The following is a 19,050-nucleotide window of genomic DNA, read 5'->3' as shown; positions in this document are numbered from 1 at the left end:
ATTGTAACTATGGAATTTAGTAATGGAGGAGCAGGTTCAGAATTTAATCCAATTTTAATGCAAGTGGCTTTACTGTGTACAACAGTAGGGTGTTGCATTTCATTTTTTTCTGTTTGGTTACATTGGAAAAATTATAGAAAACCTGTAAGTTTTCATTGGATAATAAATAACAAAGCATTTACTTTACACAATAGAATCAACAAAGACAAGTCATTCGCATATTATGGATGTATGTGACGCACACAGAGACAATGTCAACATGTCAAATAACAATAAACATTTGTATAGGGTCCCAATCTATGGCATCAATACTTATATTTCACTCATTTCACTTGACGCAGCCTTTTATATTGACACCTTTCGAGATATTTATGAAGCTTTTGTTATTTACGCCTTCTTTAATCTTTTATTAAACAAACTGGGTGGAGAGAGAGCATTGATCGTCATGCTTCACTCTCGTCCGCCTTCAAAAAACTTCTTTCCTGGCACACTTTACTCTCAAGAAATATTCGTAGGCGATCCATATACTTTTCTGTTTGTCAAACGAGGCATTCTTCAATTTGTTTATGTCAAGCCTATCCTGGCAGTGATCACAATGATATTAAAAATAACAAACCATTATCAGGAAGGTGATTTCAGTTGGACAAGCATTTATCTTTATATTACATTTGCTTACAATTTAAGCATCTGGTTTTGTCTGTGGTGTTTAATGGTATTCTTTTATGCAACTAAAAAAGACCTAGCCAACTTTAGGTAACCTTTCTTTTTTCTTATTTTTTTAAACCCCCCCAAAAGCTTACTTTTCACGTTATAGACCGCTTCCCAAGTTCCTATCTGTGAAAGCAGTCATTTTCTTTTCTTTTTGGCAAGGTGTCGTTATTGCTTTACTTGTTTCTGCAAACATTATACCAAAAGGTATTAAAACTAGGCAATAAGGAATATAACTGGATTCATTGTTATTTTTTTTTAGCTGAACACATCTCTGTGGCTATTCAAGATTTCCTTGTCTGTATTGAAATGGTTCCATTTGCTATTGCTCATGCATTTTCATTTTCATATGAAGATTATTTTGATCGAAGCGTTCATTCTGCACGCATGCCAATTCGTGTAGCTATCGGAGATTCTGTGGGGCTCAAAGACGTCTATATGGATACATTACTTACCTTTCGCGGCTCAGGCTTTAGCTACCGATCCTTTGAGCCCTCAGAAGGTGTGCCTCATATGGGCAGCAGTCGTACTTCACGAATCATGGCCGGCTTAAGGTACTCTAACAAAACATCTAGAAAGCACTGGCTAAAACCTACCCCACCATCCAAGTACCTTCCTTCAGGTCCAGGTGAAGCTGTGTCTGAGGAAGACAAGGAACCACTCGCGTTTGATGTACCTGATCAAGATATAGAATACATGTTTGAAGCAAGTCGTCGTATAGAATTTGGTGATTATAATTACCCAGTCATTGATTTTCGAGAGCCGGCTTGGCGACAAGCCAACCCATCTCTTTATTATGGTTCGACTTCCTTCAGTGATCAGCCTAGGCTAGGTCCTCGAGAAGGGTGTATAGATCTTGTAATTGAGCAAGGAAAAGGAAACTATGTGCGTGTGGAAGATTTAGTAAGGCAGCAAAAACAGAAAACAAAGCAGAAAAAGCAATCGCCCGTGTTGACACGACCACCTCCACCAGCAGTTAGAAACCATACACTTAGTAAAGTAAAAAAGGATAAAACAATAAGCGATGCAGTCAAAAAACCCTCATTATCTATACCCTCTTCCTTGTCGCCTCAAACAGTCCAACATCAAGATTATGCTTACGAACACCATAAATTTGAACAGGAACATATTATACAAGAAGATGATCGGTCAAGAGAGAATTCAATACAGTCTGAAGATGATGCTTTATTAGGTACCAATCATTGGAAACAATAGATTTTTTGCACAGCCTAATAAAAGCTTTTGATTTGTTGATATAAAGTTTAAAGCAGGTTTAAAAATAGGAGGGGAGAAAAGAAAAGAACGAGAAACTTAAAAGTTTAAATCGGATAGATGATTAACGTGCCACCAAGCTTAAACCTGAAAAATTTTAATTTTGTTTCAAATTTTTTTTCTTGACATCGTGGACATGATGAGGTGTATTTTTTTTTTAGACATCTCATGGCATTTAGTGTAGACATTGTTCATTTCCTAAAATTAGAGGGACTTAATGACGTTTTTTTTTTTTTTTTTTTTTTTTTTTTAAGAAAAAAAAGCCTAGTTTTAATGATATTAAGTAGTTAGCTATACCAAATCTGAAGGCACTCTGACTTTTCTGTGAAACAAATGCTTTTTCTCTACAAATTTTTTCACCTCTTGAACAACTTATCTGCCATCAGTACATCGACTATAAGCTTCAATAAAGTCCATTGATCTCCTAAAATACCTACGTATATGTGCTAGATCGCCGGCTTTGTTCAAAAAGGAATCGATATTTTTCTCAAGAGACTTAAAGGAGTAATCGCATTTTAAGTGAGCTTCTCTTTTTGCTGCACCCCAGTACATTTCGATCCAATTGCATTCGCAATGGTATTTAGGATACAGCTCAAAAACGTGGACAGAGTTTATGATCACCTCCTCCAAAACAGACTTTTGATTTTAAAATCAGGGCAATTCTTTAAAAAATGGAGAGCGCAGCAAATTGGATTAACTCGATCTGGAGCCCACAGTGCACCTTTCATTTCTTACCTTCCAGATCATGTCCAATCCATAGACTTCTTTCCTCCAAAGTTTTACTTATTCCCTTGAAGTAGCGTACTTTTGTTGTTTTCAAGCTGATCTCTTAAATGAGGGGCAAATTGATTCGTCTCATTCCTATGTTTTTTAAGATAAGCTCGTTTTCTAGCGTTAAGTGGAGGCATAGTTTTAGAGTATAAATAAGGGAGAAGAGGAACCTATGTTATAGTACGAGCTCTTTCATATTGAATACGTGATATGTGACTGTTATTTTCTCTGTCCTGCACCATACGGTATAACAAAGAATTTGTTTCAATATATGTCTTCCCTTAAGGATTGCCAGCTAAAATTTTGAAATACCGCGTGTTTTCAAATGATATAAAAAGAAAATATTATTAATAAAAATAACAATCTAATCCATAAGAAATGTTCAGAATGGTTTATATAATAATTGTTAAGGATTTGTTTTATTGTTGGATTATTTGTGGAAAAGTTTATAGCTTTTGAAAATTGTCAAAAATTTTTCAGGTTTAAGCTTGGTGGCACGTTATTTGTTCTTTTTATTTATAAAGGAGGCTGATAGAGGACAGGAAACTTGGTTTTGATGGTCCCATTGTTGGGTGCAGCATCAATATTTAATAACTCAGTCATGAATCCGTATACTTCTACATTGACAAAAGGGGCCAAGATACTTCCTTGTTTGTATACTTTGCTTAATTTTGGTCCCTTGGCTAAAAATATGGTCTTCATGTCGTCTGCCAAATTATCATAACCAACATCGTCTCCTTCTTTGGATGACATTCTATGTGTAGTAAATATGTATCCAACGTCAGGGATGACTTGAATAGGAGAAATACGATTAGAGTGTCTGTAGTGAAATCGGCTAGGCATGTCTTGTTTCAAATAGATGCTGAAATGATGATTCTTAGTCTTGTGAATTAATTTTTGATAGATGTCTTGAATGACATCTTCAGGCAATTTGGGTTGAAAACGAAGCATGGAAGAAGGCGAAGTATTTTGCACGTACTTCAATAGATACGAAGGAAGGATATCATCAATATAAATAAGCTTGTCTTGACTGGTGGACACCGTTCCATGATCACTGACCTATAACTGTGTCAGCTACATTCTCTAATCTATATCTTATTCATCTTTACAATAACAGTATGAACATGAGAATTCAAGTTTCTTATAGAAAGCTCATTTGTTAGATAACCAATAGCAGCATCCACTTCTTTAATATATTCGTCAATCTGGGTAAATCAATAAGTCTATATTTAAAAATACAAACATTCTACTTACCTTGTTAGATCCCTCTCTGTGGCCTTCTTGCTCAAGTTGAGGCATGTACACAGTAATCATTTGTGGTCTTGTATTATAAGGCAAATCCAACCAATCAACTGTCACCTGCATTCTCTGCTTCATCCTCATTGAATCATTTGATGCAATCACATAATCTGGTGTATTATAATGCGTGTTACTTCCTGGCCACATAATAGATGCTGTTCTTTGTCGATTTATTCTTGATGTAAGCCATATCTGTTGAAATTAATATGTTAGTCACTTCTTTCCATTTGCTTATCATATTTACTGGTTCTCCTTTCCACCACCGATGATCAGATGTAACTGATTGATTTGTATGTTCAAATAAACCCATATCTGGATCATAAAATGAATTATCTACAATACCATGTGCTTCTGGATAAAGTCCAGTGATTAACGTCCAGTGATTAGGAAATGTACTTGGCTGTATATGTATGTAGCTTTAATATTCTTTGTGTACAAACTATGCTCAATATCTTTAATTGACTTACAGGAAATACTGGATTCATATATTCAGCTCTAATGCCTTCATTAGCTACAGATAAATAATTTTAATATGAGAATAGTATATATATGAAAATTGAGTTCATTTAGTATATATACCTAGCGCATCCAAATGCGGCGTTATGTTTCTTTCCAAGTAATCGGGTCTAAATCCATCCAAGGATATTAATATGACTGTGGGTGCAAAATAGTCTGTTCCATTAAAGTATAGCTTCTCTGCTGCTCTTTTCATTGGATGCATGTGCCCTAGGTAAGTCATAAGCAGCTTAATCGCGAAAAAAGAAAGTCCAATAGAGATGCCGAGACCAATGTAACGTATAATTGAAACTTCCTAATGTAAAAATATGAGCGAATGAACATAGAAGACGAACATATACTTACAGAGGAAAATCCTTCATCTTCTCCCTCATCCAACATGAATGACCAGTCTTCATCTTCTGAAGTAGTCTCTTTGTTTAAAAGATGAGACTGTTCCTCTTCTTGGGTATAGTCTAGACCCAGCCTTTCTGAATAAGCGTATTGTGCGTCACCAGGTTCTTCTCCTATTACTGTAGCTTGAACCATGAAAAATACAAAATAGAGAAAAACAAAAAGAGATAAAAGCAACAAACCCTCTCCCTATTTATTTACATGTGTGTCAACAGCTGTACCAATTTTTCACCTCCTTTTTTTTTGTACTGGTTTTTGTAACACAAAAGTACCCTCACTCCCTGACCAAAGGATCACTGTGTTTATCAGCGTTCTTTTTATAAGTAAGTAACTTGTTTGAAAAAATATTAAGTTTTCCCGGAGCGATCTTTGTCCACAACAAAGTAACAGTCGTAATATGGAAAAATCAATACTCCTAACTATAGTCTGATTGACAACAAAGAAGCTCCGACACTTCGTATTCAGAACTTTTAAATTTTTTTTTATTAGGAAACAGAGCTCAAGCTTACTTTTTTTTCAAATGTCGGTAGTCCGCTCATCATTTAAACGGAATTCCTTACACAACCATCTATTGCAGCAGCCATACCTCGATGAATGTTTTTGATTTATCAATTACCTTATTTGCAGATACATACTTTTACTAACAACAATATATAAAATGTTGGTTGCCTTTTGAAATAAATTAGTAGATCACTGATCGAATCTGACGAAAAAAGGACTTTGGCTGTGATACGGCGTTAAGAACAGCGTACCCCGTGCACATATGAGCTTCTGTAGTAGACTCTAAATGAATCCCAACATCCAAAATATCTCATATCTCTGCAAGCTCTTTTGCAAGCTTTTTAACAAAGCATCATCAGCTGAGTCGAAATCAATCTCAGCAAACTTAAGGGAACTAATCTGCTGAGTGAGGACACCCACTCGCAAAGGGTATTGATCGACAGTCAACCTCAAAAATTCAAACTTGATCTCTTTACTTCCAGTCATATCAATAAAGACACTACCTAGTCCGAAGCCAGGGTGTCAAATATTTGTCTTGATGACTGTTGGTTAGTCATTGTCGGTGGAAGTTGGACCAGCTGTAGTTGCTGATGAAGGAGGAATAGAAGAATGCAAAGTGATTTACGGCTTTTAGTCACCACTTGTTTCCAAGGTCGTTGTGTTAGCGATTTTTAGATGCTAATGGTGCTTTTGAGGATAGATGAGGCAACTCGACCGAGCCTTCCTTTTGGTCAAAATTATTGCTGTCAGAAAGAACAAAGATTAATTTACCCACACAGTCAGAAGTTTCTTATGTAGCAAATTCAATTTTTCCAACTTTCTTCTGATTCCATTCATTCCTTTCCCTTTTGCATTTTTTATTCTTGATCATAAAGGGGGTTTTCTAAGCATTAACTTTCCTAACGAATTGACCTGGTCCGGGCGGAAATTTGTATATTTTGATTTTATGCGCACAATTGGACCTTAAATGACAGATTATGTTTAAACAAAGATCAATTTGAGTTTTTTATTTCATTTTTTATGCGCCGTTTTCCTTTCGACTAGTGATGAGTCAATCAAACTCTTTTTTTATTCAGATCGTGCTCTTTGAGTTACGCTTTACTTTCTTTATAATAATAATTCCCAATAACAGTAAAAGCTTGTACAGTTGTACAATAAGAAATCTAGAGATTATACAATCTTTACTTTTTATGTGTGCAAAGCGAGTTTGGTTGGTGTGCAGTCTAAAATTTCCTTTGTGCAATCCATTTCGGAAATGATGTATACCATGTTTATATTTATTTGTACACTTTCCAGTTCTACTAAAAAAAGTCTAGTAGCAGTAATGGATCAATCCGACCAATTATCTGGATGAATAGCAGTATTTTCACTATCGTGATTTTATGTGCGTTTTTTTTTTTATATAAAATGATCCAAGTCAATGTATCGTCTACCTTATAATTTATTTTGTACAGTTCATGTAAGATATGTAGAACAACATGTTCCAAGTTTTAACCACAATGTACATAACACGACGTGTATACTTTTCTTTCAAAGAGCACGTTCTCTAGAAGCAGACACAATTTGTTGTAAAAACATTTTATAAAAATATAACTTCATCTTGATGAATGTCACTTATTCTTTTCTCTTGAAAAAAATGTAATTTTAGATATTATATGATGCAAATAAGATATGAATATTTCATATATAGCTTATAGGGATAATCATTTAAATCATGATAAAAGCTTATAAAGTAAACCTTTTGGGCTTTTTACTTTAATGTAAGTTTCTTTATATATGTTACTTTAAAAAACAAGCAGTATTATTCTAAAAACAAGAATATGAACCCAGAATTTACAAATAACATTATGCAATAAAATCATTAAGTATTATGATAAAAAGGCTTTGCTAGAAGCATTCAGTCAATACAAATAGCAGGCCTAGTATGGGACTTCTGTGCATCATGATCCTGATTGTTGTAATACGTCTTATACACTGTCGTATTTACATGCTAAGTGCTGACACATCACTAGTTGTTAGCTTAAATATCTATGATGAAATTATAAGGGCTTGTTATTCTCTTTTAGATCACATTGTATATAAAACAAGGAGACTACTGCTCCTTCAAAGCTTAATCATACTGAAATTATAAGGAATCTTTCTTCAAATGGGATATTATGAAAAAGAGAGAGAGAGAAAAGAGAAAAAGAGAAAAAGAGAAAAAGAGAAAAAGAGAAACAGAAAGAAAAAGAAGAAAGCTGGTTTATTAACAGCTTGCAAATTACGTGGGATTTTCGCTTACAAATAGGATATACCCTTTTATGTAAATAATCTTTTTTATTTTTTGTGGGGCAAATGGGGCGGACGAAAAAAGAAGGTTTCCTTTTAAAACGCTAATAAAAAAATCAGAAAAAAGAAAGAAAAACAGAAATTGTGATGCACTTTTATAAGCTCTCTTTTTTTACTGTTTCAGTCTGAATATCTTGCAAAAATCGAACAACTGGAATCAATACTTACCGTATAGGAAAAATAAGTGTGGGTATGGGAAAATTAACATCATTGGTAGGGATCAATTCTACCGATATATCTCTTGGTTTAGTAGGAAACGATATGAAGGTTAAATAATGAGCATGGATGACTACTACTTTATTGAGTTGTAAGACATACTTTTTAGGAGAGGCACTATAAACTTCGAATTCTTTGCTCTTTTAAATACCATCCTAGAATTAGAACCTTTTGTATCTTGAGAAATTGATTGTTGCACAGCTGTTCAGCTCTTTAATCAAAGTTGTGGAGAAACTCTTGTGCCACCTTCCTTTCAGTACTTTTTTGGCAATCTGTGTAGCTGCATGAAACGTATATAAATACTATGGCCTGTTTTTTTCATTTTAGATATACTCAACCATGACCTCCATTGATCAAAAAGCTGAAATCAAACACCATGAAGCTGTTGACATTGCTATTGAAAGTAGCTATGCCGAAGAGCGTAAGTTGTCTCAGCATCCTTCCCCTCATCCTCACAGTGGACGTGAGGCCCTTATGAAGTTAAACCCCGCGCCCATTGGATTTGGTGCTTTTGCCCTTTGTTCTTTTGTCCTTGGTCTCTACAACTCGGGTTTGATTACTCATCTACCTCAAGTCGCTATTGGTGTCGCGTTTGGCTATGGTGCGATGGGTCAATTCATCTGCGGCGTCTGTGAGTTGATCATTGGCAATATGTTTGCAGCGACTAGCATGCTAACTTTTTCTGGCTTCTTTTTCACTTTTGGTATCATGATCGCGCCAGGATCTGGCTTTCTTTCGGCTGCCATCGAAGCTGGTGGAGAGGCTGAAGTCGGAAAGTGTATTGGTTTGGTCGAACTTGGGTATGCCATTGCTGCATTCTTATTTTTGCTTGGTGCACTTCGTCAACCTATCCTTGTTCGATTAGTACTCTTGCAGGTTTTCTTGGCCTTTTTCTTTGGTGCTATTGGTGGTTTAGGCGGTATAGCCAAGTTTAATGTTGCAAGTGGTTGGGTATCCTTTACTTTAGCTTTAACTGCTTGGTATGTCATGTGTGCTCTCTTATTCACACCTGAAACTACAATGATTAAGCTTCCATTCTTTTAAGAATATACCCTTGCCTTCTTCTTCTCTTTGGAGTATCAACTTCATGTGTTGTTCATTTCTTCATTAGCCTGGCGCTGCCTTTTACTTCTATATATCAGATTTAATATAATATAATAAATACACTTGATTTTGTATCTTACTATAGTATTTTTTTTCTCTTGACAAGTAATCGGTTTCTTGTTGATAAAATAAGGCTACTTTTATTTTCTTGTATTTGTTAAACAGAGCAACAATTTGATACTACTAAATCATCAGCTGCAAGAAAAACAATTAAGCATAGATGTATATATAATATCATTATTTGATTTAGTGATTAAGCTTGATAGCAAGTTATATAAATATATACCAAAATCAAAGTTTTGTTTTTGTAAATATGCAATATATAGTTATTAAAGAGATTCTGTTTTTATACAATGCCAATTTCCATAGGTTTGACTATACATGTGCTCATATTCCTCTTTCTTGCTCTCCATTTTTGGCTTTTGTTGAAGGGCAATAATTTAAAGTTATTAATTTTTAAGCAATAAATTTAATTCAAGGCAACATGTAGGCTGAATAAGTAGCAACAATTTCTCACAAATTAGCAATTCTAGTCTCACTCGAGTCAACAAATTACATTCAAGTATCTTTTAATTTTGCTCGGAACTAAAGATACTTAACTTATTAAACATGCTTGCAACTTTTTGGTTTTATAAGTGAAATTTGCAGTAAATTTTATCAGAGCATTTAAATGCAAAAAAAGTTTTCAACTAGTCACATGGGGTATAAATGGGTTGTAATTTTATTGAGGGTTGGTATAACAATATAAGGACCAAAGTGGTATTGGTAAAAATGCTATATCTTTTATTAAATTAGTAAATGAAACATATTTATATGTTTTTCTAAAGAATATACTAGAGCAACATTAAACAATAAAACCTGCCAGTAGTGATTAGAGACTTGTGGATTATTCCAGACATTTATTGAAGAACGAATCTTGACATCATTACACAGGTATAATAAATTATCGAAGACCAAAGACACCTCCTAATGAGAAGACGCCTTAGAAACGCCAAAGGTCATTGTATAAAAGCACTCCAATGGACCTTTGTTAATACCAAAATTAATCATATAAACACGATTAATATGCTCAATAAATAAAACAACAGCGTTGTAACTTTTACTTTTATTCTATTTTATTTTTACATTTCCTTTTTTGTATAACTCTAAATTCCGACAAATCTCGATATATTTCAATGAGCGACATGCCAGAGATTAGAATTGCCTGATTAATGACTAGAAAGTATCAATTAAAAAGAATAAAATAGAAAGAATGTCTTTCTACGAATGTAAAAGATAATTTTTAATGAATAGAAATTAAAGCTTGTGCTGATTAAAGAAGTTTCTATTAAAGGAAGCTTTTAGCAGCTATTTTTCAGAAAAGAGAACAAGCAAGGACTATAGTTCAAGTTTAGATTCTGATGATGAAGTAAATTTACAGCAAAATAGTCGTGATAGCTAATTTTCACTCATCACGAACACGCAGTCACAAAACGCGATTACAAAACGCGACCAGAAAGCATTGTTAAAAAAAGTATTGGCAACAATATTTTTAGAAATTAAAAAACAAAGCACGATTAATATTGCTCATAAACATATACTTGCAGCTTTTCTCTTGTTATTGTATGCATGTGTATATATACTTTGACTTGACAATATTAATCACTATAGTAAAGGAAAGTGCGCTTTTCATACAATAACCAACAAAAAATTATTATGAAACAAATAAATAAATTATTTTTTATTACAAAACTGCAAGCAGTTTTCGGAAAAGAAGAGAGATAAGGAAAGCGGATTTTGATGAAAGATGAGGAGGGAGACAAAGGGCAAAGGAAGGAGAGACAGGAAGGAAAGGAAGGGGCCTTAGAGGTAACAGCCGTGAAGCTGATACCTCTTGGAAGGTGGTGGGCTAGTTGTTGCCCAGCTGTCTCCAGTCCACATCTTGGAGGGACGAGGGATCATTGCAACTCGGCGTTTTCTTTCTTGCTCTTTCATCAAGGCTTTGGCTGCCTTGATGCCAATTTCCCTCGCCGCCTTCTTTGTTCTAAAAAGTACTTTGTGGTTAGTTACATTTATATATTTCAGAATGAGTCCTGCTTACTTTTTTATCATTATTTTTTTGAACAGGAGTGTCCTGTCGGAACGACTCCTGCCCATTTGCGCTCCACCTTCAACGCGTTCTGCGCGAAGGATTTCAAGCTTTGCTTGACATAGGCCATGCATTCTTGTTACTTGACGGATCATTTCTTTGGGGTTCATTTTTAAACAAAAGATGTGAAGTAATAAGAAAACGAAAAAGGGAGAAAAGGAGAAAGGTATGCTTTTATATGTTTTGATTGAGCTGTTTATGCTTAATTTCCTCTTTTTTTTTTGTTATCTTTTCACATGAACGTTTCTTTTCCCATTTTTCTTAGCCGTCACTATTTGAAGAGATAAAAGAAATAGAGTTTGTTAATTACTTTTGGATAAAAAGAGGAATTCGAGTGGGACAAAAAGTGTTTCAAATAGTTTTTTTTATTCTTTAATTAAAATTTTAGAGAAGGAAGCATACCAATCTAGTAATTAAATCAGTAAGCTCTACCTTTTTATTTTAACGCTTCATCACTTCCTTCCGTCATACTTGTAGCACTTTCTTTTCTTTCACTTTCAAAAGGTTTGATTGTCAATCACCTGTGCATCAAAAATTTCTTTCCCAGTCTGTATTACATGAAAAAAAAAAAGGTTCGAACGATGATCTCATAATTATTATGGCCCAGAGCGTCTTTTATTTCCTCAAACATAACTTTTAGCTTGCTCTGTGAGATATATTATAAGTCGTACTCGTTCATAGCCAAAGAATTATTCAGAAACAAATTGTTTACTTAAAAAAGGGACAGTCTGAGTCTTAAACATGGTTTATTGTGTTCTAACAAAATCATGCAAAATAAAGGTGCATGTGTTGTACAACATAATTTGAGTCCCTTTCTTTTCATGTACATGAAATCAAGGGACCCTTTTTTCCCTTACAATAGCGATGGCTGAAATAAAACTTTTCAGATAAACAAAAGTACAAAAATAAAGTTTCTTTTTTTAAAAAAAAGGACCAATCTGGTGTAAGCTGGTACAAATTGCTTTGTACGGAAGGATTGTAAAGTAAGCAAAAACATGCAATGGATTTGCTCTTAGAGCTTTTTTTTATTACAATGGAACGTTATGAAAAGATTATCGATGGTCTTATAGAATGGAATACAAAATGAGAAGGATGATACATGTGCTGAAGGAAGGAGAGAGAAAAAGAAAGTGCTTTGTGGCGAAGTGCTGCTGAATCAAGCGTTGTTGAAGAAGTAAGTAATTTACTTTATCACTTTATTTAACCTGTTTTCTTTAAAAATCATCTTATTTGCACCATAAAAAAGGTCAGTGACTTGTGTGTCAAGACATATGAGAAAGCCTCGCGTGTATAAGACGAAGACCTTTGACAGACTGCCTTTTAAGTCTTGTGCCCATGGCAACTAAAGGGTATCACTAGCGCTTTAACCCCATTCATTAATTTAAAAACCATCACACTCCTTTGATCTTTCACCATTCTCTTGTCTTATTATTCCGTAAAATTGCTTTGCAGTTTTGTAATAAAAATAATAATTTATTTCATTATCTCAAACTGTAACACGTAAAGACAAAGAATTACTTTGCAGGCTGATGACAAAGGCGCCTGCATAAAAAAAGAAATCACTATTTATAGTACCTTTGACTTTCAATACAATATCTACTTTTAATACCATTTCTTGCTCTTTCCTAAACATCCGTAATTCCAACGACTAGACCCTCCAGTCCTAATATCGTTGTGTTTACAAACGAAATATGGCCTATGCTACTTATCTCCGTAACGATAAAGCATGTTATGAAACCTTTAACTTTATTGGCATGCTAAGGTTTTATTGAATATAGTCAACAATGATATGATCTGCTTACTATTACTGCTTTCTTTAAGTGAAATACATATTTAACATAATAATTAACATCGATCATATACAAAAAACTAAAAATTTATATAGCATCATTAATACTTCTCAATCAACAATACTTTTACTGTTTGTAGCTACGATACCTATTTCGATTAGTATATGATTAGATATCTTATAAAACAGTGTATGGGGTTATTGTAGCTGGATAATGAACCCTTTACCTTACGTAATCACACTTCGCCTTTTCTTACGTAAGCATATGGCTTGCTGCCGATTTTTTTTAAAGATTGTTTATTAGATCTACCGCCATCATTAAGCATAATCTATCTGAAAATAACTTTTTCGTTGTCTAAAGAAAAACAAAGACTTTACAATCATCTAAACCAACTTCCTATTTATCAAAAACTATTCTTACTTTGTCTGAGTTTAAAGTGAAAACTGTAGTACAGAACGAGAGCTGAAGAAAAAGACATCGGAATCGTTGAAAACCCAGCAGCGAGTGGGCTAGTAGCATGGATGCTGCGACAAAAAAGATCAACAGCTTGAACAAAACCAAGTCGGGAACCATGAGAAAGCATACAAAGATAGAACAACTAAAAAGTCAGCAGGATAGTGACGAAGAGTATCTATATAAGTGATGCCACGCCCAGGAAGATGGGCGATAGTAAAATCGTGTTGCTGTAACTCAAGAACCCAACGTATAAGTCGACCGCAAAGGTCATTGGCACGAGAACGCCATAAAATTGGAATGAGCGTCGATTGATAACAGCTGTAAATTTTGTACCAGTAAGGTAATGCGCATTTTTCATATTCCCCACACAACCGTTAATGCTTATTCGTGAGATCGCATCGACACAGGATAACGTCAATACCGGAAGAGCAAGCACTATCAGCATGCAATTCTAAAAGATGGGAGGAATCAGGAAAATGAAAATCAGGAGCGGTAAGTATGGCCAATTCCAATATTTTGTAAGCAGATTACCAGCGATCCAATCAAACCCAAAGAGCATCCTTTTTCAATAGAGAATTCAGAGCGGCGGCGATCACTGAAGTTCTACTAAATAAACTTTGGATAACAGCCAGATAGGTCCAGGGAAAAGCGCATGCTTTTCACACAAGTAGGTATAAGAAAGGGATCTGTATGAAAGAAGTCAGGCGATAAGATATAATCAAGAAAGGAAATACAAATACTAGCAAAATGAAAGTTGGAAAGCTTGACATTCAGTGAAGTAGCAAGTAAATAAAGACTTCATAAAGATCACGAGGATGTTGATCAAATGAGCGACCACAACAAATTACATCATCAAAATAAATAAAGCATGTCTTCCATTTGAGGCCAGTGAGTACAGAATTTGTCAAACGTTGCACATTAGCTGGAGAGGAGCAAACTCCAAATGACATACACACAAATTCAAACAGATATCAACCAGAGATAAAAGAGCATTTAGAATGACTTTTAATTTGCCAATAAGAAGAGATTATACCCATCGTAGAAAAGTATTTGGCATTATCCAAACTATAAAAAGCATCGCCGGCAGAAGTCAATGGACAGACATCTTTAGTTGCCTTGACATTCAAGCTACGACAACGAACGTAAACTCGGGCAATGTCATCGGATTTGGTGACTAAGATAATAAAAGAGGCTCGATGTGATTGGTTCTAACGAATAACGCTTGGTTAAAACATTTCATCGATGAGGATACTAATTGTTTCATTCGCAGTAGCCAAAGCACGATAGATGAAGAGAAGAGATGGATGGTCATTACCAGCATCAATATGATGTTAAACCAAATGGGCGGTTAAAGTAGACAGGTTATCAAAGCTATTAGAGAATTCTGTAGGTATCTGAGCCATTCAGAGAGATTTAGTAGCAAAAAGAGAACATCCGAAAGTACCATAGGACTTCAAATGAGACAAAACAGAAATAAAGCAAACAGAATGCGTTGAAGATAGATTATCCTCTTAATTAATACAAGTAAACGACAAGCATGAATATTCTGTAGAATTAACGTGTTGATCTTTACAATAATATATACTTTGATATTTAAATTAGCAGTTTTCATTGCATCTAGATCTTGTTTGTTGAATTGGACAATGCCAGTAACAAATGTTACTATCTTTTTAGCAAACAAATTAGCAGGAATGAACACTATAGCAAGAATGTTATAAATATCTTTGATAGTAAATTACACATGATGATGTCCGGGCAGATTCAGTATTGTAATTAGAAAGCAAGAATATGACTTGACAAAACATTGCTTAGGGTAATTAAATTGGCAGTAGCGGTAGACGAACCAAAGACGCCAGTCATAGCACCAGAGGAAAGACCAGGAAAATGGATAGAACTAATGGCAGCATCGATAACAGTCTTATGAGACTTGAGACCATGGAAGCCAATAATTAAAGGGTGATTTAATCGATCAATAACGTGACATTCAAGGTGAAATGAGATTTCGACAAGACTAACCAACACCTTAGCATAACCAATAGTAGTAGCATATTCACTAATGGTGGTAGTAAAGGTTTACTCTTATAAGAATCAATAGAATCATTCAGCATGGTAGCAATTTCAGCCGTAAAGCAGGTATATTGGTACTGATTTCACAGAACAAGAAGTAGAAAAACCATCAACAGTATAAGACAGACGAAAATCTTCTTTGCAGTCAGCAGCTTTATTTGGGTATAGTAGTGTGTGAATAGCATTTTGTGTTATAGGCTGGGTTGAAGTATACAAGGAATCTTGATGTTCAGGAATTGCTGCGTAATTGGACTCATTAAAAAATGAGGTAAAGGAGCAGGTGCAGTAAGTTGAGTAGAAGCAACAGAATAAGGAGGTCAAGTACTAGAAGTAGTAATCAAATAGACTCAAAAAGTTTGAAAGCTAGGTACATTAGAGGGAGCCAAAAGAGTAGCTTGCAAATCTCGGATCTGATTCTTGCTATTCTTAGCTTAGTAGCAACGATTTGAGAGATGAGCTTCTTTACCACAATATCTACACATTGAAGCACCAAAACGAGCCCATCAATTATAGTATTTCGCAGGCTGGCTATTTCCACCACGGTTGTTTTTGGAACGGAAGGCAGACAAATAAAAGGAAAATATGGGAGAAGAATGCTGATACATAGCATCAGCTTCCATTGGAGCAGGGTTGTTATTCTGTGAAGGAAATAAAGGTGTTGTAGAGCTGGACGTAGAAGGATCATGATTGAGCTGATATCGAGTCAAACGAGAATCAGAACCCAAAACTTCTCCCATGGATTGTCTTTGCCAGCAACAGTATTTTAAATAGAGTTAGCACTGATATGTCCTATGATCTTGTCAAAGGGTCGAGGGTTAATGACACGCAAATAGATAGAATATAGGACGTCAAAGAAACAGGTGTATTTTTGGGAAGTTCCTGAGCGACGGATTCAAAAAACGGTCTTAAATTATTTTGATGGCATATTACCCTATCATAAATTTTCCCATTTTTTACAAGAACTTTATTCTTTTTGAGCAAAAGGGACACTATGCCTATCAATTAAAGCTTTCTTGTTAAAATCCTAAGTAACACAAGATGTACTAGAACGAACACATAGAGCTATGTTGACCGGCAAGTATTTAGACACTTGATTGATCTTCATACGATCATACAATGCAAGTTGATCCTCTTTCGCTTAAAAAAGCAGAACCAAAGCTCAGTATTGGTAGTTGTAGATGAGGTACAAATTTTGGAGAGCACTATGGCAGTTTCGTGTTACAATGCGGCTCAGTGTACTGACAACTGGGATTTCTGTCGTTTCATTAATAGTGGTATTCTGATTTGCTAACTAGGCATAATAATAAGTAACACAGAATTGCAGGAGTAATAGAAAACAAGTAAATAGTAGTACAATTGCAAAAAAGATTAACAGTATGTAGAATCCCTCAGTATATTAATATAAAAGCTTCTTTATCATAAAATAATTTTGATAAGTCAGAGATTAAAGTCATTTGATTATTAACTGCAACTATCAACTAAGAGAGAATAAAAATAGAGTGAGAGTTTCTTTCTACTGAAATAAAAGATAGCTTTTATTAAATAGAAATTATTTTTATATTTCTATTCATTGATTAGGCTATTGTATATTTCCTTTATCAAAAAAGTGCAATTGTTCAAGAAAATTTGAGACGAAGGAAGCCTCCAGCTGCTTATTTTTTTTTTTTGTAAATCTAGTTGTTCAAAAACTATTAGGTGATAAAAACCAGCTAGAAGACTTGTAACCGGAATTCGGATCCTGATAATGAAATTTCTTCGCAATAAGAGATGTGATGAGTGTAATTGAGTCAACATTTCTAGCGCGCTGCATTTACAAGTAATTTGTAAAGGGTATACAAGAACTTTATTTTACCGAACGTTGGGAACACAACACTATACTCTCACTTCAAAAACAAAAGAAAAGTACTGAACTATCCTTTTCCTAAAAGCATATTACACTTAACTAATCCTATTGAATATACTGATTTTATCTTGAAATAATTGTAATGAAAAGTCGAGTGATTTAGGGAAAGGAAAATAGGAGAAAATTTAGCAAGGCGGGATTTGCATAAAAAAAAGCAAAACAAAAAATTCAAGCGCATAAGAATTGTTTAATTTTAAGTGGATTATGTTATTATAAAAACTATCTTTATCCTAAAATTTTTTCAAATACATTATGGCTAAGCTACTTTCTCATTATTAGCTAAAATATATCATGAACTAAAGACAATCTTTCTAAGACCATGAACTTTGGGAAAAATAATAATTTGATGTAATACAAAAACAAATTGTTATGTTACAGTAATATTTTTTAGGGCTCACACGCTAAAAATTTGGGAGCTCTTTGGCTTTTGAAAGCTTTCTTCTTCAATACCTATTAAAGTCATTGGAGCTTATTTTAAAAGGTAAATATAAGTTTATAGGATAATATTTAAAAGATTGCTTTTTGAAAAGCAATTGCAAGTTTGAGAGCAGCAAATGATCTCATCTCTGGCGGTCTTTGTTTATTTTCCAGAAAAGTGGCATTTGCAGCCTCACAAGTTACTTTGTATAAGCTAAAAGCTTATTTAACAAGTCGAGAATTAATAAATCAGGGTGCTGAGACTAGTTTATAGTATGCTATTGAATAATATAACGTAATCTTATTACGGAAATTTTTCAAAAGGACTGGGATACATTTTCAATTAATTTATATAAAATTATGTTTCAATGAACGCAGTCATTTCTTTTTTGTCAAAGCTACTAGTTGCACAAAAGCTTGCTACCGAATATTTTTCTACTGAAAGTAAAAGCATTCCTTGATAGGTTTGAAAAAGAAAAAGATGAACAATGTAATGAGCAGCAAATAAATTCTTTTCAGGTTAGCCTATAGGAAAAGAATCAATGCTTATAGGATGCAGTTTATAGCACGATTCTGCACAGACTGAAAGAAACTATCGTGACTTATCCTAACCAGCAGCTTTTGTTTGGAAAAAATCATTCGAATTTTAGATAACATAGAATATGAGTTGCACAAACAAAAGGGATCAAGATTCGGTGACTCGAATTATGATTATTTGTGGATGAAATGACATTGTACTGTATGAACGTAATTACACTATTTGCTCTTTTTCTCCGTAATCATGCTTATTCATATCTTTCTTCTGTTGCATAAAAAGAATTATTTGTCAAGTAAGAAAGTTTCTTTTAAGTAGCAAATTCACAGATGTATCACATGCAGATCTACTACCATTAACATGTTCGGTCAGAATCACGCAGTTTGGGATTTTTTTTTCTTATTCTTTAAAGTATGTACAACGTAGACCTGTCACTTTTCCCTTTTTCAGTCAATGAACGTGGTTTCCTCAATAAATAGTAATATAATCGGACCATCAAAAGAGCAATTGAGGAAACACGAATTTGTGATTCAATTTAATTGTCCTTATGGAACGATACTTGTAAGGAGCTCTCATTCATATAAAAGGATCAGGATAATTTGATGAAAAGAATATTCCAACAAACTTCCCCTTCACATTCTTTCAC

The 19,050-nt window shown here is 34.3% G+C and overlaps 6 protein-coding genes across 6 annotated transcripts; 2 read left to right on the top strand and 4 right to left on the bottom strand.

Annotated features, from left to right (window-relative positions):
• Positions 1-445: 445 nt before the first annotated feature.
• Positions 446-1,923, top strand: RO3G_11034 (uncharacterized protein; the record flags this gene model as incomplete). Its single annotated transcript, XM_067665618.1, has 3 exons — positions 446-753; positions 815-915; positions 971-1,923. The coding sequence occupies 3 exons, from the start codon at positions 446-448 to the stop codon at positions 1,921-1,923; spliced, it is 1,362 nt and encodes a 453-aa protein (XP_067521719.1).
• A 1,344-nt stretch (positions 1,924-3,267) lies between these two features.
• RO3G_11033 (uncharacterized protein) lies at positions 3,268-5,094 on the bottom strand (the record flags this gene model as incomplete). The annotated part of the gene is made up of 7 exons (XM_067665617.1): positions 3,268-3,810; positions 3,861-3,956; positions 4,006-4,242; positions 4,295-4,450; positions 4,518-4,561; positions 4,630-4,861; positions 4,912-5,094. 7 exons carry the CDS (start codon positions 5,092-5,094, stop codon positions 3,268-3,270), a joined length of 1,491 nt encoding a protein of 496 aa, XP_067521718.1.
• Positions 5,095-5,742: 648 nt separating this feature from the next.
• Positions 5,743-6,729, bottom strand: RO3G_11032 (uncharacterized protein; the record flags this gene model as incomplete). Its single annotated transcript, XM_067665616.1, has 3 exons — positions 5,743-5,930; positions 6,563-6,623; positions 6,727-6,729. The coding sequence occupies 3 exons, from the start codon at positions 6,727-6,729 to the stop codon at positions 5,743-5,745; spliced, it is 252 nt and encodes an 83-aa protein (XP_067521717.1).
• A 1,614-nt stretch (positions 6,730-8,343) lies between these two features.
• RO3G_11031 (uncharacterized protein) lies at positions 8,344-9,048 on the top strand (the record flags this gene model as incomplete). The annotated part of the gene is made up of 1 exon (XM_067665615.1): positions 8,344-9,048. One exon carries the CDS (start codon positions 8,344-8,346, stop codon positions 9,046-9,048), a length of 705 nt encoding a protein of 234 aa, XP_067521716.1.
• Positions 9,049-15,255: 6,207 nt separating this feature from the next.
• Positions 15,256-15,659, bottom strand: RO3G_11030 (uncharacterized protein; the record flags this gene model as incomplete). The annotated part of the gene is made up of 2 exons (XM_067665614.1): positions 15,256-15,535; positions 15,637-15,659. 2 exons carry the CDS (start codon positions 15,657-15,659, stop codon positions 15,256-15,258), a joined length of 303 nt encoding a protein of 100 aa, XP_067521715.1.
• Positions 15,660-16,052: 393 nt separating this feature from the next.
• RO3G_11029 (uncharacterized protein) lies at positions 16,053-16,286 on the bottom strand (the record flags this gene model as incomplete). The annotated part of the gene is made up of 1 exon (XM_067665613.1): positions 16,053-16,286. The coding sequence occupies one exon, from the start codon at positions 16,284-16,286 to the stop codon at positions 16,053-16,055; it is 234 nt and encodes a 77-aa protein (XP_067521714.1).
• Positions 16,287-19,050: the final 2,764 nt, after the last annotated feature.

This window comes from Rhizopus delemar, genomic scaffold (genome assembly GCF_000149305.1).
Source record: "Rhizopus delemar RA 99-880 supercont3.8 genomic scaffold, whole genome shotgun sequence".
NCBI lineage: Eukaryota > Fungi > Mucoromycota > Mucoromycetes > Mucorales > Rhizopodaceae > Rhizopus > Rhizopus delemar.
The sequence above is the reverse complement of the archived record's forward strand: the minus strand, read 5'-3'. Positions and strand labels throughout refer to the sequence as shown.